General features: G+C 37.1%; 1 protein-coding gene across 2 annotated transcripts in view; it reads right to left on the bottom strand.

Annotated features, from left to right (window-relative positions):
* EML6 (EMAP like 6) overlaps nt 1-19,018 on the bottom strand; it is a 119,058-nt gene that overhangs the window by 80,922 nt on the left and 19,118 nt on the right. For both annotated transcript variants that reach the window (XM_027814576.2, XM_005445623.3), the window contains exon 2: nt 1,835-1,994. In XM_027814576.2, the coding sequence (XP_027670377.2) occupies nt 1,835-1,994 (160 nt within the window). The remainder of the gene's footprint in view (nt 1-1,834; nt 1,995-19,018) is intronic.

Here is a 19,018-nt window from a genome sequence, read left to right as displayed (position 1 = left end):
CTGAATTCCAAATACTCAACGTCTTTCTACCATGCCCTTTGATTTTGGCTCAGCACAGCAGCTTCTTCTGCAAAGCCAGAAAGAGCAGCAAAAAGCCAAGATACATTATCCATATTTATGTTTTCCAGCATTGGTCTTGCTCCAGATATAAAAGCGTCCCATGCAAATTTTTATTTCCAGAACAAACCGCAACTTCTCCAGCATTTCCAGAAACAGAACGTTACTGTTCTGCAAGGTCAACACCACAGAAAGTTCAGTTTTAAATTACAGCACAGCACCCAGCAGGATTTTCAGAAGAGCCTCCACCTTTAATTCATACTGACCAGGCTCTTTTGTGAGGCTTTATTCCCATTAGGTGCTTAAATAAGTTTATCTACCAGTCTTACAAAGTTCAGAATAAGCAAAAAATGTAAAAACAGGTATTTCTGAACACGCAATGTCTTTAAAAATATAATAGCATTAGAAATTTTGTTCTGTTGATTTTTTTATTCCACAATTCCCAGAAACACCTTTTTCTTTAATTATAATTGGCACAGGAGATTTCAGAGGAAATGGCTTTACTTTTAAGAAAACTGGAGGAAGATATTTGAAAACTGGGCTTAAAATAGAAAGCTAGTTCCAATTTTTAATGGGGAAATGCAATCCATACTGCTGTTCAGTAATTCAAGTTACCCAATGCTTTTTAAAGGCGTTCAAGGCAATTGCTCATGTTGGTGTCCTTCATTTCAGACTAATCTTTAAACTGAAAATACACAAGATAATGCCCGCCCCCCCCAAAGTACTTTTGTTTCCTGTGAGAATACATTTTATGCATTGCACGGCCAGTTCTGTTCTCTGAAAGAGTAAAAAGTGAAAGCACTGTGGGGTCAGTGGAAGAGTAGCTAGGCACATGATAATAACACACTTCTCAATAGACAGCTAACCATCTAGTACAGCTGTTCTAAGAAAATCATCTAAAGGCAGTTCCACCCTATTGGGATGTAAATCTGAGGTACACAAGCAAATACAAAAAACAATCAGGATCTGTGCAAGAATCCAGGTATCAGCTAATCAAAGCATTCCAAAAAATACTTCAGCAACCATCTATAAAGTATGACCACAGCATTACAGCAGAAAGCTCGTTTGGATATCAATAACAACAAAATTGCACAGATAAGTATCTATAAAACTATGAATGTGAAATATTTCTCAGGTTTATGTGAATCGTAGCTCTATTGTCCTACTTCACTCACAACTGAATGCTTTAAACAGTTTGCCTCTGTGTGTGTGTATGTGTGTGGAAATCAACGTGCTTAGCTGTGAATAGCCCACCATTTACTTATATTTTCAATTTTGTCTCAAAATATCATATAATCTAATCACATTGTACAAAGCCACACACTCTGTGTCCTAACCCCATTATTCAATTAAATTGACTGCACACCCCAGCCAACGAGCTCTCCTAGCAGTGAGATCGCTGGAGCTCCTCTGCCAAAAAAGCTGCAGGATTGTGAGAACTTTGCCAGGAACTGATCTCTTTGTACAGCAGGTGACAAGTATGTGGTGGAGGTAATACATTTGAGCCAGAGGGCCGTTTCTTCTCTGGATATTTGTCCAACACCCAATCCCTCTACATCATGATTTTTGCCTCAGAAACATCATCTTTGAAGGAGTTATGTTTACAGTCCTTGCATTAAAAAATTAATTGTAATAGGACTTTCAGTGCTACAGCCATACAGCTACCTAAACATAAAATACTTTAATGGGCATATCATCTAGAATCAGAAATCAAACTAAATTCAAAGAGAAATAAGATTTCACGGAGAAATTTCACAGAGAAATAAGATATACAAACCTGGCCATCTGAATCGAAAGCTAAGCAGGCAACTCCATGTGTATGTGCATCCTTAAGAACAGACACAGTCTGTACACGGTAGGAATCCCAGATGCAAATGTAAGGGTCCTTCCCAACCTGCCCTGTAGCTACTAAAGTTTTATCCGGGTGAACTGCAAGGCTGAAATAGAACACAGTTGGTTATAATTACACTTTCTGGATCAGTAAAGTAGTATAAAATGTAAAAATCAGATTTAAAAGTAATATTTTTTTTAATTCTCAAAAACTATGAGCTCCTTTTGATTTATTGAAATGATCACACCGACTGTCTTCAAAACACAGTTTATCCCATTATTTACCTAATATGTTTTACGTAGACCAACATGACTAGTGCTGAATACAATTTATCACATAATAATATTTTAACTAGAAAACTTAAGGAAAACATAACCAGAATTTTTTTTAATACTTTTGACTGATAAGCTGAATGAACACACAGGCTTTTATCTTAGTCTTTCATAGCTTTATGAAGTCAGTGGATCATTTTGTACAATTTATTCCCCTTTCACACATCAGCTCAAATATTCTGAAATATGGACCAGTGGCTGTTTAATGAATATTTTTCACTATGCAAAACACATGCAAGAAATGCTCTTATCTTTACATGTTTAAAGGTAGTAGCCTCAGAAGAGACAGAGAAATAAATTGTTTCTCCTACATTTGAAGAACAATGATCTGTATTTTAAGATCTACTTGAAGTTACTGCTGTCTACGGAGAGATAAAATTTACTGTAACCATTAGTTTACCTCATTTTCTCTAACAACCAATTAGAAACAGTACTTTGCACAAGAACTTTCACATCAAGCACTATTTCCACTACTTAAATCCAAGAAAGGTGCCAATGTTTCAGAAACTGTTTCCTGGTTTTCAGCGATTAACTCTACTACCACCATTCAGAAGACTTGTTTTGGCCAACTCTTTCTTATACATTTATTAAACATATTAAACACTCAACTTTTTTATTCTGTGTAGTATTTGTACAGAGATCTGTTACTGCAAGCTGCACTCTAATGCTGGCTCTATTAGCAGAAGCAAACTAGGTTTCTGTTCACAATCTCTCATACATGAAAATCTCCACCAGGCAGCCCACACTATCCTCTCTCGCCCCTGCCTAAGTATGAACACTAGTATTGACTTCCATTTTGTTGTGTTGGGAGCATTTCTCTTAGATTACATACATTTTCTGGAACCGAGCAGTAGCATCATTTTAAAAAAAATAAATTCCATTTTGCTCATCACACATACCAGATTTTCACTGTAACACAAAAGACGAAAGGCCACCAATTAGCAAACCTCATTGCACATTAACATGAGGAATGCAGGCTATCAGTAGTGACACAGTACCAGAAGCTGTTGTTTGCAATTATTCTGACCTATTATGAAGCTACTCTTCAACCCTTGAGGTATTCTCTTTGCCAAAACCCAGAGGATCTAGTTTGAAAAAATCTAACTTGGGGATTTTATTAATAAAAAACCCTCCCTAAAGTAATATGAATACAAAGACAGTTTTACACTATTATCCAGGAAACAAATTTGAACAATGTCTGAGTACGTGAGCTACAGATGGAATAAGGAAAAATATCCTATTAATAAACTGACATTCAACAGATTGCTTAGGGAAGCTGAATATGTCTTCTATCCCAGGAGTAGATAATTCTAATTATTAAGAAGAATTCATCAAAAAAGTTAAGGAAGTGTCACAAACATAGGTACTCAGTTTTTCATGTTAAAGAACAATTCATGCAAAAAGAACAATTTCAGCACAATGCCCAGTAAAATTGTCTTATCTGCTCCTGCACTTGTGCATTCCTCCTTTCCTTTATAGGATTGGATTCTACATTACAACTGCGTGTCAACTAGTTCACCTCAATTCTAAACCTATAAGGGGAATAAAGGATGACTCCACCATACTTAAGCTGTGATACCTATAATTAAGTCAGAATACTTTCCCTCAATGCTAAGAACCAGATGGAAAAGATTAATTGGGCTCATCTATCGTACTGCTAGAACAGAACTGCAGCTTAATTACATCTACCACTGTTTTGCACAGTTCAGTTTTCACATACTAGAACTTCCTATTTTATGTTTTGTATTTCCATTCCAGGATATAACGTTAAAAACAAGAACACATTTCCTACAACGTAAATACACCTGTACTTAATGTATCTGTTATTTCTTTTATCGTTTTTGATGCATGAAGTCAACTAGTGGGGGAACTAAAATTAGGAACTAATATCAATTTTTGGCACCTAAATAAGAAGTCTGATTTTTCAGAACCGCTAAGGACATTCATCTCTTGCTAACAGCCTTTACAATGCACTATAACTGCCTACGTTCAGTCTGGCTGTTAGATAACCAAGCATTTATTTTTGGCAGACAGAACAGTGGGTTACAGAGTAAGGAAAAGGAGTCCAATTTCAAGAACAAATCTTGGTGATGATTTGAAACCCGTATATGATTTAAGTATCTGTTGTGTGTTAAAATATAAAAAGTATATGTACACCTATAAAATATATCCTGCTGCATGGGTCACTTCCTGTCTTCGGACTGTAAGATTTCCTGCTGGCACAGGTTTTGTGACCTTCCCTGACTTTTAAAATGAATATGAACTTCAATGCTTGTGTTTTGAACTGTTAGGTGCATTTATTCAACCTTTCTAAGCAAACATCCTATCCTGTATCTATACCATTTATAACGATACCACGTCACCATTTGTGCCACGGGAAGATACTGAAATACTATGGTATTAGTGCAGTATGAACAGATTATTAGAATAGATTAAGCATTTAAACAACATAAATTTATGATATAGAAAAATATTATTAGGGAATTACTTCCTGTTCCTCCCAACAGGAAGATCATCTAGAAACAAAAGTATTTATCATGCAACCAGACATTCTTCTGCAAGTCACAGGCAACAGGTCTGCAGATTAGCTGTTCAAGATGCATTATTGTACAACAGAGCTGTTCGACTAAACTGAATGGCTGGACCACTGAAGACTTAACACCTCTGAGTAAGCTATGAATTTCTTCACTCCCACACCCCCTACCACACAATGGTACCTCCCCGTGCCTGTACTCCCTTGCTTGCTCATCCGCTAGCGTCTGCCCAGTCTTCTCAGGGTATGTACATTTGCAGACCTGTTCTCAGCTTAGAGAATACCTAACAGTTCCAGTAACCAATAACAAAAATAAATAAAATGGGAAAATAAAATCAAGACTTACACCTTAAAATCAGCATTTCTCTTAAATGTAATTCGCGTAGTTCTTGTGCTTTTCCCATAAGCAAACCACAAATTACACTAGCAAAGGGTTTACTATCAATGAGCATTGAGAGAAGGGTTGCTCCAAGGGGAAAGAAGCAGAAAACCAAGGGCAGCCTTGCTGACCAGGATGTAGTCCCACAAGCTCTAAGCAGGAAGGGCAGAAGAAATTTCACAAGAAACTTTGTCCCTGCTTTCCAGGTTTGTGGGAAAAGGAAGCGGATGCTCTCTTGCTAAAGAGTTGGGGTGGAAACAAGAGAGGATAAAAGTAGCAGCAGTTGCTGCTGGCACTGCTCGCTGGTAGTGGCAGCCACTTCCCCATAGACTCGACCCTCTCTCTGTGGCAACAGTTAACAGGAGCAGATGCACATGTAAAGTAAGAAGCAGAGATAACTGCTTTGGAAATGTATGTTCCCTTCCTTCCACGGAAGGTTAAAGCAAGCAAGGGGATTCCTGGCAGTCTGCTCTTCTGGGCAGCTGAATGCTTTTGTGTATTCATAAAGCTAACTGTGAATACCAAAGCCACTCTGATATGTTTGCAAAAAATGTCTTTTAAGTACCTTGATAGGCACTTCTCTTAAGCCAACAATCCATTTAAGATGAACCAATAAACTTTAGGTAATATTTTAACATTACACTTCATTAATAAAAAGCTCTGTTAGGAAGAAGAGATTTCAGGGAACATTTCCTTTTCCTTCCCGTCCAAGATCAACAATCATGAATCCAGCATCCAAGGCTGGAACCCTGTTAATTTAGGATAATTAAAGATGCCAGTCGTGTTCCAGCAGGGTCTGATGAAATGCTTTATAAAAGTCATTAGTGGATCCATCTGGTCTGGGGGCCCTGCCAGATGGTAAACTCTTACTACCTCCGCAATTTCTGTTGCAATAACATTCCGCTCCAAGATTTTCTTTCTCTTTTATAACCACATGAGAACTTCAAGGCACTGAAAGTATTTGTTTCTTGTCTATAAGTCTTTTTTCTGCAACAGGTTCTATACGCTTATGTATATATAATACAGATTTAAAGTTTAAAACAGACAGAGCTAAGTAGAAAAGTTTAGATATGGAATGCAAGCTACTTCAAATAGTTGAATATTACATTGAATATTAAATTGTAATTTCCGTATTTAATTTGTTCCCAAACTGTGGATACAACAACTTTTGCTTCATAAAGCACACAGTCAAGGAACCAGAGGATTACAGATGGTAGAAAGAATAGATGACTGGGAAGAACAAAAAAGGGATGAGGGAACAGATGACGGTTGAGGAAGAGAAGTTTCAAGGAGATAAGAGAAGGCTCAGGGTGGATTTAATGACAGTCTTCCAGAACATCAAAAGCAGTTACAGGGAAGGCGGAGTACCCTTTTCACAAGGATGCACGGTGAGACGACAAAAGGTAAGAGACACAAGTTGCTTCATGGGAAATTCTGTCTGGATACAAGAAAAGCATTCTTCGCCACAAGAAGAATTGAAGATTGGAATAGTTTGCCCAGAGAAGTGGCACAATCTCCCCCATTGGAACAGATTCAAGACTTACTTGGCTTGACAGGACCCTGGATAACCTAATCTAAGGCTGTGCTCTCAAGAGAAAGGTGGTCTGGATGATCTCCAGAGGCCCCTTCCAAACTAAACTTTTCTATGATTCCAAATTTTGAGTGTGTAATTTTTCATGGTTTGTTTTGTATTAATGAATGTTGTATTAAATTGAATCTTTTTGTAACCATCCTATTAACTATCCTTTGGTGAGCATAAATCAAGCAAATACACTTTTCATACAAACTAAACCTAGGTTTCCAGAATGCCCCACTTGACAAACAAGAACTGCTTTTTGAAAGGGGAAGCAAACCCCTGGAGTTCTGGATCCAGTCAATGCAGACTGTCATTGACAATCACCGCGTTAGATGGACTTGTATCCATCTCTTGACAATGCAAGATGTCATTCCCAGTGCTAGGGCTGTTGTGCACCCTAAAGCTGCGCGCCAATTTGATGCTGTTCTAAAATAACTCTAGATAGTTAGAAACAGATAAATTATTCCCTACTTCAAATCCATCCTGTTTTAAATTTGGGATAACTTTCATGTTTAGACAAACATTTACAGAATTATGCCGTTTTATGTAACACAGTGCTATACAATGATAATGAAGACTTGGGGAGAAATGTGAGGTAAATTTAAAATCAAATTCCATAGCAATTTAGATACTGTCTGTATATGTTAATTTTCTTCAGAAATTAATGAAAGAATTCATGCTTTCTTGCTCAAAACCTGCTACAAACCCTACTGTTTTGCAGAACAAACATAGCAGTCTTTCCTCAGAATTTAGGCCAAACTTGTAGCAAAGTACTCGGGGCACTGACTGCACTGTGCTTGAATGACGGACAGATAAATAACACAACTATGATTTTCTTTTCTCTGCAGCAAAAAAATATCTCTGAAGAAAGAATATTTCCAAGAAGCTCCAAGCTTGCCCCTTAACAGGCCATTACGTGCCAGTAGGTATTTTCTACTTTGCTGCCTCCTTCAGCTCCGCCACTTAGTTCTCAGTGCAGAAAGAGTGACACTTTCAAGATCCTGAGAGACCAGCAGGCATGTCTGAAGACCAGGGAACTTTTCAGCTACATTTCACTGCTCATGCGGTGCTAAGGACAGAGCTGTCTTCACATGTCAGCAAAGAACACAAACGCTCTTTCAGGAATTCCTCATTTCACAGAACAAAATTAATTTCTTTCCTCAGCTGTTGGGGCCAAAGGGAAGACTGTAATGCACTGTACAGACAGAGCGTATTACGAGCAAAGTAAGGCAAGACGCAGCCTGATCCCCATTTCTGAATAGAACACAAAACATAACGAAGCCTAATGAAAAGGAGCAACGGAATAAAGATCAGCAGTTAAATGGAAGCAAATGTGGGGGCCTGCAGGAGCAAGGGAACAAGAGAAAGGAAAGGGGAGTGAGGAAAAGGGAAGTGGAACAAGGCAAGAACAAAGCAACCTGCACAAACCCCACTAGATCATGCTGTAAAAACAAAAAGGAGTGTTGACAAGAAAACTCCAGGAATTTGACAGGCTTATTCTGAATATCATCTCCTCCCAGATTACTTCTGAAACATAAACACCACAACTATTATTTGAGGAAAATCAGTCTCTTAATAATGAAAGTGATGGCTACTCATGCACATACACAGCTCCCAAATTTTGCTCTTCCAGTGCAAGGCAGTGACCCCCACATGCAGTAAAGAGCTGGCGGGCAGACCACACACCAGGATAACCAATTATATCTGGCACGTTCCACAGTGCAGGTGACAGGCTATGCGAGTGCGCTGCAGGTCTCACTGCCAGAACAGACAACAGTGACCTGGTAGCTCTGATGCACACACAGACCGTGTGTGTATAACACAGTTAATGCACACACCCATACAAATGAATTACTTTTTACACATGTGAACATATAGCTGTAATAACACTTTCAAATTTACAAAATATTGCCACACACTTGTTGCAAACAACTCAAGTACAGAACATGTTTGTCCTGAAAAAATAAGAATATAAATATTGATGGAAACACCACTGGGTAAGGGCAATGACAAAATCTTAGTTTACTGGCTTGATTTTCATTCGGTAATATCTTGCTTTTATATATATATATATCACAGAACAGCATATGGCTACAGAAATATGTTTTTAAGATCATCTGGCAAGTAAGGCACTTTTTAGGTCTACGTTCTTACTAACTATTCCACTGCTTGCTTTTCCCTTCCATCTTCCCTGTGTAGGAAGAAGAGTGATACAGCTAGAGGTTCGAGCACTTATTTGTCATTCTGCACTGGCTTCCTACCTAGAACAAGTCATTACAGGCTAACTTTCTCAGCAGCAATTTCTGAATTTGGTGGCCTGCCTCAGACAGCTACCATCTGTTTGTCAGAGGAAGTAAACACCTACAGTTCTGAATGAAGTCAATGCAGACTGTGATTGAAAATCACTGGTTTAGGCTTGGTGCTCACAACTGGTCTTGGTCACAAACTGAGTCTTAAGTTTAATCATTTATGAGGTGGATGTTCGGCTCAGCTGGCCTTGATGCAGGTCTTTGAAGCACACACAGTAATAGCTGTCGTTATGCTAAAGTATAATAGTTGTTGTTATGCTAAAGTATACTTACAGTGTCCTGGAAATGCAAGGGGCATTTTGACAAGGATTTTATTTCTATTTTCCAGAACTCACTTCGGGGGGGAGCAGAATGGTGACAAAAGCATGCAAAGTTATAACCATTCCTGCCACTCTAAAATTACTCCTCTTTGTCTTTGGGGAAATTACTGCTGAGCTGCTCCCTGTGCCAGTGTTTCTTATTCAAGCCTACGGAGTTATTCCACCACATTTCAATAACATTTGTTCAGCTGCTCAGTGCTTATTAGAAGTCTTGACAGATCAGGCCCAAAAGGCTGTGTAAGCAACCTAGCAGAACATGGAATTTGTGATTGCGCTGCAGAGCTACAGAAGGGTCACAGTGTCAGTCCAGATTTAAAGACTAAATTGCTTTTCATCAAATGATTAAGATTTCCCCAACAACAGAAGGGAAAAGAAGCAAGAGAAAACAAACTCTTTAAAATGTAATGTTTTGAGCAGAACTATTCTGCGCTGTAATTAAGGCCAGCTCCAATTTACACTCATGCACCTGTACACAGACGAAAATTGGGCAGGTTCAATAAAAGGGAATGGCACTGCAGCACAGTGGTTCCTCATCACACACGGCTGCAGTAACACAAAGGTCACACGGTTCTCTAAGGACATATTTTTCTCATGCATATTTACTTCACATATATCTCATGTATGTTCTGCAACTCTAAGCTTCTGCCAGTGAAAAGTAGTCCTAGATTTTATCCAACGCCCATTTAGTGACATTGAAAGCTAAGTATAAACCACAGTTGATGTCTTCATGTGGTTTTTGAGCAACAAGTGATCAGAAAAATAGACAGTATTTCATATTAGCTGCACTGCACCAAACAGAACCCACTGTGCAATTCTGAAATTAAACTACCATATAGCAGTTTTCCCCTTCAGCTTTCACTGAGTGCACAGAGTTTCCATTTGAGTCCAATCATATTTGCATTCACAATGCTGATTGCAGCATGCTGCAACATGTGAAAATAACCCCCAAAATGACACAACTATGACATTCCCAGAACTTTTCATATGTAGCATGGTGTGAGTATTTTTTCAAGAAAGACCTAAAGCTATAAAGCTATACTGGAAAGAGAGGGCCTTGGCCCATGCTGAGAGAAGTATGGAGATACTGCTAAACAAACATGAGCTGGAAAAAGTTGCATTGATGTGCGAGGTTTAGCCAGAACAGCTATAGTACTTTTTCTGGTCTGAAATAAAACTTACTGGGGTTTTTGGTTGTTTTTTTTTTTTTTGGTGTAGAAACAGAGCAGGAAACTACCAAAGCCATAAATTAGAAAGGAGAGGGAATAGGCTTTTCAGATACCTGAAGAATTTCTGGATAACCTCTTCCTGCATGGCCTCATTCTTTGCTCTGCTTGAAAATTATAGGCATGTAAGTCTGAAAATCATAGCAATCACTAAAAAATGGTGACAAGACTGTAAAGGCTTTGGCCAAAGAATGAGTAAATAAATACCCAAGACAGATATGTGTGGCACTTCTTGACTTAAGCATTGTGATTTGACAAAATCAGTAAGACAGAGCTGAATCAAATCAATTGTAAAGAAAAACATGCTACAATTGGAGACCAAAAATGGAGGGTCAGGAGAGAGGGAAGACTTTCAGTTCAGCATTTCATTTGCCCCCTACCCTATTTTGTTCAATTTTTATGACAGTTAAATGGACAATGTATAATGTTTTGCAATAAAATGCATAGTAAAACATCAAGTAGATATTTGGTCTATGATGTTGAGATAAAAACAGTAACATAAATGATATCAGGTTAACTCAATGATTTTTCAATACATGAAAAACTAATTACACACAGCTGTAAATTTAGTATTGCTCAACAGAAACTAGAAAAAGTTTCATGTTCATCTGGTATAAAGAATTTTAAAGCCACTCTGAACACTGTGATTGAAAATGCAATTTACACATCAGATAAAATTTTTAAGTTAAGAAATCACAGCCACTGTCACATGCTGTAGCCTCCTTTATTTCCTGTGTTCACCCTATTTCAGTCTGACTGTGTTGAAATACCAGATTCAAAGTGCAGTCAAAACAGATGACATGAACTGTGCACTGCTACTAGTAATCAAACTCCTTATTTTTCTGATTTCATCACACTCTAGGGCTGAAACAACTGGACTGAACGGAGCTGTGCCTTTTCTCCCAAATGCAGACATGTGACCATAATGCAGGCAAAAGGTTAAGCCAGCAGCTCTAAAACTGGTGGTCACAATGAACAGCAAATATCTGTGTGATAATTAATTGCCCACAGAATGATGATGTCAATCAAGTTGTACTAGTGCTGCTGCAGATGGGTCCTATTCCTGACAGCACTGCTGAAGGTATTCCTTCCAGAGGCTAATTCAGTAATTAACTGCTTTGGGATTTCCTGGGTCTACTCTATTTTTTGTATAGCTAACAACCGGCAGTGAATATAGGTGTTAAGTATGCAGATCACCCAAGACACAATCCAAGTCAAAATGTTTGCAGAAACACCTGAGAAAAAGGAGAGAGGAAACAGAAAGAAAATCATGGAAAAAGGACAGATAAATAGATATAGCTAACAAAAGGAGGAATCAAGATGGACTTACAAAATCAATAAAATATAGAAGACTATATAAAAACTAAAAATATAAAATATATTGAAATTAAATATAAATATATAATACATAAAATATAAAAATATGTAACAGACTATAAAAATATTAAAATCTTTTTTAAAGGATATAAAAATAAATAGAAAAAGCCCAGAGAACAACAGTCAAGGAGAAATAGGAAATACTGTTGAGACCACAGAAAAAAACAGCCAGTGTCATAACTTTTCTGGATCACTCCCACTTTAATTTTAAGAGATTTCATCTCATCATCCCATCTCACCCTGAGCATTCACATCTATGACAATCTGTATGATCTGACAAAACTCATAGGCTCCTGCTAAAAAAATCACATGGGATAACAATATTGTTTGTATAGGTTTGCCTTTAACTGATAAGCAGAACTGGGAAACTGTTCTTACCTGAAGAACGATGAACGCATGGTGTTACAGATGCATCCTGCTTAGGCATTCTTCTAACAATAACGCTGTCATACAACATTTTGAGTTTAAGCACTTTAATGGAAAGAAGTAGAGAACAGCAAGAGCTTGATTCAATAATATATCAAACGAATGCACGCAGAGCTGCATTCAGTCAGTCAGAAGCAGATGATGATTCTTTTTACACAGAATGTCTACAGATGTCTACAGAAATGATAAATGTGATGACACTAAACGTGGCTGGAGAAAAAAGATTAATTTTTAGGTGCCATGAACTATGGGGAGTTTTCAGTGCTACTAAGAATGGATTTTCTTCCTTTGAACACTGCCAGCTGACGTTTCTTGGCCTTGCATTTCTGTGAGATGGTAAGACTAGAAATTTTGTTACTTTTCAAAAATATAGGACTGTACTCTGGATCATCAGATCACAGTGAGGGAGATAAAAAATTTTCCTGTGGTGGAGATTAGATTTAAGTTTACTTTTGTACTTTCTGAATGACAACTATCCATATTCTGCAGCCAGTTATCCCTCCATAAGCTAAGCGACCTCTAGGTATAATGAAGAGCAGAATCTTGCACAGTACACAGGAACTGGAAGTATCTACATTAGCCAACTGCTGCAAAAAGCAGCTAATCTTTGTTGATCATGCTGTAGTAGAAACTTCTGTTTTTTCAAGTTCAGCAGGTGAAGTAGAGGTGAAAGACACAGCTGAGAAAAATGTGTGCTTAACTGCTTTAGAAAATCCTCACAGGACACAATATAAAGACATTAGAAAAAGCTAAAATTCAAGTCCACATAAATTTGATATCACAGAATTCATTCTACAGTCAAGGTCTTTTCCCCACTGGAATCTCTAGCACCTGAGACACAGACATTACACACTAAGCATAGTTAAGGTGTTCACTTTGCCAGGTGGAGGTTTTCCGATGTCTAGGTAAAGCAAGATAATTTTGAAGTCTTACACTGAAATAAAAACCTTATTAATCAAAAGTAATCAAAGGATACAATTTCAACAGAAATCTGGCTCATAGCACTGCCTGCAGTAATCGAAAATGTTTCCAAAGCTCAGTTGCTCAAACTGAAGCATGGTATGTGTTTTGCTTCACCTGTGAAAATATGCCTACATATGGCCAACTCACATGTCTTAGAAAATCACCATCAAGACATCTATTTGCTAGTGGAATTCTCTGAAGATCTCGGACACAGGCACCAAGACTTCAGCTGTGATTGCTCCATCTCTGACTGTTACACTAGATGCAGGAACTGGGAACAGGGAGACTGGAGGTGAAAATGTCTTAAGATGTTAAGAGTTCTTTAATCTAGCAGCAACAGAAATCTGTGGGACTACCAAGGTCCATTTCTTCTCAGAAACTGGAAGTGAACTCAAAATTTCTCCGGCTCCACATTACAGCTGCCAACTAGATGGAAGTTTACTAGCAAAGGGTTTATCTCACCTCCTTCTAGCTGTTCATCACAGAGAGGCACTGTGAAGGTTAAAGGACTGTGAAAGCCTATGTAAAAGATAACAAAACAGATGTACAGTTAGCTTAGTGCCTCCCTCTTCATCACAGTAATAAAGGAAGCAGCCTTTCTTCCTGAAGGCAGTACATATAAATATATCCACTACAAACAAGGGCAGATACCAAATATATCTGTAAAGTTATTTCTTCACAAACTGTAGGTAAATGGTGATTTTATTTAGGCCATATAACCTGTGGCCTTTGTCAATCTGAGAACTGTAACTCAAAGTATTTCAATAAACTGACATTTTTCCAAATTTACTTAAAAGTCAGATTCTGCCAAGTTTTTCTTAGTTATATTTTCGGCTACTGGCTAACAGAAACAAACCTAACACTGACATATGTCACTGAGACCTACATTTCCTATTAAAACAACTAAAAATACCGTAAGAATTAGATAAACACATTAAAGCCCTTAAAAATCTTGCTTCACTCAACATGTACAAACATTGATTTTATCTTTACAGAAATCACTAAGATAGTATGAAAATATTACCCTTTGCCATAGCAGTGTAAAACCCAAAACTATGTGATTTAAACAAATTTATCTCACACCTGTATCTGGTGAAAGACAGAAATTCACTTATGTCATTTTTAAAACTGAACTGTATAGAAAAATTATAATCAGGAAGGTAGGTTTCTTTTAATTTTCTTATGTCTTTCCTGATTCATTGATCATTTTTATGTGTTAGAATAATTCTATGATGCTTAATATTCAAATAAACTTTGTATGGTTACTAAAAAAAATTTTAATTATTCCACTTCTAATTTGTTTTTAACCCTTAGTATTTTCTTTTGATAGTATTATTTCCTTTAAGTCATTTACTGCCATGTTATGTAAGTACTTTTCATGCTTTTCTAAAAAAAGAGAGAAACCAAGGAGAAAAAGTAAATGGCTTTACTAGTTACTCAGTACGTCAAGTTCACTGTAGACAGGTGGTCCATACAAAAGCAGACTGCCTGAGGAGCTAGAAAGTCCATTAGAAAGTCAATTATATTATTCCATCAACCCACTGTCTAACCAAGGAAAAGAAAGAAGCAGCTTCAGCTGTAAATGTTTATACTAATTACACAAATCAAAGTAAAATCTTTCTTTGCTATTGCCTTTTGGAATCCCACAGAAGACTGTATAAGCTCTAACAATGTTTTTTGTTTTCCAGGGTAATGTGGGCATGAGCAGTGCTTTCAGATGAGACACTGCAGTTCAGCAGGTCTAGAAAAACAAATTACTTCTTAGACTTCTATGATATAAAAGTTTATCCTTGAGATTATAATTCCAAAAATCAGGAGTTAATACTAACATAAACATAGTATTTTAACGATATTCAGGAAGAACATGTGATAACTGTTTGAAAGCATATCAGGACTATGTCTATGTGCATAATAACATATATACAACATAAAGAGTATGCACACGCAAGTCACTATGCAGTCTGTATCTAAGAAAGCCCATTGTACGTAGTCTGGGTACTGTATAAAAGACATCCCTTGTCTCTGCCACCGAGATTCACCAGCTCCTCTGCTACAGATGACAGCAGAATCTACTTCTCCCAAATGTCTCTGACCTAACACAGGGAGGCACCATAAATTAGTATTGCTAAAAGCAATAGAGATGATGGGTAAGAAAGTTCAAAAAGCCTCAAGCTGTCTACCTTAATGACAATTAAAATTCTCTAAATTCTTATATCATGTGGACAGCCTCATACTTTACCAGAACAAATCAAAGAACTGAATGAGAGTGACTAGTACCTCTTCTCAAGAAACAAAGCAAATGTATTATTTGGCACTGGATTCATAAATGCAGAATTCCATAAAGGAGAAGGATATACCAGGTATAAGTTGTCTTAATACATCCCAAGCTTCATATGCAACTCTAGAAAAACTATATACAGATTTCATTCTTCATTAGCTTCAGAACAGAAACGTATGACAGCAAATACAACTTCTACAAGTGAAATAAATCGAAAAGCTGTTTTACCAATAACTGTTTATACAATCATAACTTTTTACATGCATATTAAAATTTAATTTAAGATTTTAATACAATAAATCCACCTAATTCAAATTACTGCATCTACAGGGTCTACGGGATATATCATAGATACAGCATACTCAGGGTATAGCTTTCAAAATGTTGTGTGGCAAAACAGCTTCTGAGCTGATTTGGGTATTCATGTGTTGTGTTCTCAGTATAGGCAAATAGATCAAATGGGAAGCAGATGTATTTTAAGCAATGGTACATTGGAGGAATTCCCAGATTTGCCACTGAAAGAATAATAAAACTAAGGATAAGTTTGCCCTTTTTGAGTTCCGTGCTAGTGGTACCTAAGCTAGCTAGTTTAAAATATCTCCAGGAACATTATACTCTGCAGTACTAATATACTTGCAGTTCAGCCAAAAATACAGCCATGAATATTTTCTGATTACATTTGTATTTTTGAAAGCAAAAGATTAATACATCTGACTGATGTGTGACACATTATCCACATTCTTCTCTTTCTGGCAAAAATATCAGACTAGTTGAGAAACAACTAGATTTTTAATATGTTAATTTGTTCAATGCATTTTGCATAAATTTGATTTCATTTTTGTATTATGCAGGCAGCTAGAATAAGTAAAAAAAGATCTGTAATCAACTCAGAATTAAAAAAAAATTGTAAGCCAAAGTTTTATTTCATATTCATGATTAAAATATTAAAATTATATACTTTGGGTTTTATGATCTCATAGCAAAGTCATAAATATATTTAGAAACATTTGCATTTTTACTTTGGAAATGAGCTTCACAACCTGACTGGAACACACCTTTTAAAAAAAAAAAAAGTTTCGTGTCTTTTTTTTCACATGGCATTAGATAAATATATATTTTTTTATTTAATTAAAAAATGACTGAAATGATTGTATTTAAGTCTAATAATACTAAAATTATCCTATTTGGCTGAAAATATGGCTCACTGGACCTTTTTTTAAAACAAATTTTAAACTATACATGATGGCCTAACAACATAAAAACAAGGAGGTGCTCCACATTTAAGATAAAGATTCGAAACTAAAAGCAAAAAACAGACGAGCAATAGCACTATGTATCAAATGCTGATACATGAGATTCTGCTAAGCAGATCCCTGAAAAGGCCCAAGTCTGCTCTCCTGAAATCTGGGTTTGTGATCTTGCTTAATTTCCTCACTGCTGTCTTTCAGGATCCTGAATACCTTGGTGGTTGCTGCAGCCAAGTCTGCTCCTGACTGTGACATCCCTGACCAGTTCTTGTTTGTAAATATGAGGTCCAACAGGATGTCACCCCTTGTTGGTTTCTTGACCACAACAAAATAAATCTGTAATTTGGTTATATTATAAGCATCAAGAACAAACCTAAATAACCCTTCTGGTGCAGTTCAACAATATTAAACAAAAAAACCCAAACCTGAAGATTGCCATACATTTTTCCAACAATTCCTCATTTAAAAACCATCATCATATCTATATAGTAGGCTTAGAAAGAGGCCCCTTTTAAGTTTTCGTTTAATCTCTTTACAGATAATGCACGCATTTGAGTCACAGTTCCTCCTAGCCAGATGGAAATAGCTTGTTACATACAAAGATAATCTCTTTTAGGTTTCATTTGAGTATTTTGAAAACAATCCTCAAAAGAAACAAGGTCCCTTCTTCAGGAGAAACACTTCTATTGATGAACAAGGTAAACATGTCACTAGTTTCTGGTGCACAACTGAATGTAAGCAACATACACTGAAACTGCAAGAGACTACGGACATGCACAGAAAATAAAAATATTAACGAACAGGGAATATGTGCCATTATTTCTGTGTTTTACACTAGCCTGGATAGCTTGGACAGAACGGTTCAGCCACTGAAGTGTGGGAGAGATTAATAGCAAAAGTTTCTGCAGCACTCTTCTGGGAAAGCCATCCTTCCTGGAAATCTGCATAACAGTACTGCAGGCAATTTTCAGGGATACATGCAATTGTGTTATGTTTGTATGAGGGCAAAGAAGAGAAAAAGATTACACTTTGATGGGCTTTATTTTACTTACTTCTACAAATGCGAAAATATCTAGATGTGTAGCACAATCCTGAGAGCTTCTACAAGTGACCAAGTTTTAATTGTCAGTTCTGTACCCAACCTGGCTTGTTGTACCTCCAGGACCTCTAGTACTGCGGCCTGATGGAAGTCTGCTACCACCCTAGCATTCCACCAAGAAAGGGTCTTCAATAGCAATTTCCTGATTTATTATTCAGAGCTGGATATTTAATCGCCAAGCCCTCAGCATAAACCGTGTTAATAGCTATGTCTATACTAGCAAATAAACCACTGCCAGAACATGGATTCAGCACTGACCCGCTGCGATCTGTGTCACTGAAACTGCAGCAGTTTTGGCCCATGGCATTTAGTGCTTTCCCATACAATGCCTGAACAAGGTTTGGAAGAAAAAACGTGGCACGGACATTTCCTGTGATCTGGTTGCTGTCACCTCTTTTGAGGAAGCAAACCAGGCTAGTGTGTGGATGCAAGCTGTACCATGCTATTTGTTCTCAAGGCTGGAGAACCAAACGCCTCATCTCTTTTTTACAAGCGGTCAGCTGCCCCTTGACCCAACAGCACTCTCTTGTGTTAGAAAAATTACAAACAACAGAACCTCATTTTAGAGAAAGAAACAGATCCTGATTTACACAGCTAAGAGTTAACTCTCACAGATCTGGTGAAACAATGCAGATTTGTAACAAATTATTGTTTACCCAAGGGGTATCGTCTTATGTTGACTAGAAGGAACTATAACATAAATATTTAGATTAACACAGAAGAGTGAAAATAGATACTGTTTTCTTTTTTTTTTTTTAAAAAAAAAAGGATGTAATCTTGCAAGCTGAACAGAACTAAAAGAAAACACAGCAAGGAAACTTTCCACATACTTGTCAAAGAATGTCTCTGAGTTAGTGTAGAGAAGAGAGACCTTTAGCCAGCCTTTAGGGAGGTGACTTCGGTCATCAGTCAAAGCAGATTGTTGCAGCTGCGTGGGAGTTTAATTGATAACTATGAAGTCATCTCCCTAAAGGCTAGCCAGAAGCACTCATTTTTATTCACTGTCACAAAGTGTTATTCACAAAGTTAAGCTTTCTTTTTACAACAATGTAAGAAGTATAATAAATT

This window comes from Falco cherrug, chromosome 13, assembly GCF_023634085.1.
Source record: "Falco cherrug isolate bFalChe1 chromosome 13, bFalChe1.pri, whole genome shotgun sequence".
Classification (NCBI taxonomy): Eukaryota; Metazoa; Chordata; class Aves; order Falconiformes; family Falconidae; genus Falco; species Falco cherrug.
This window is presented reverse-complemented; position numbering and strand designations above follow the sequence as displayed.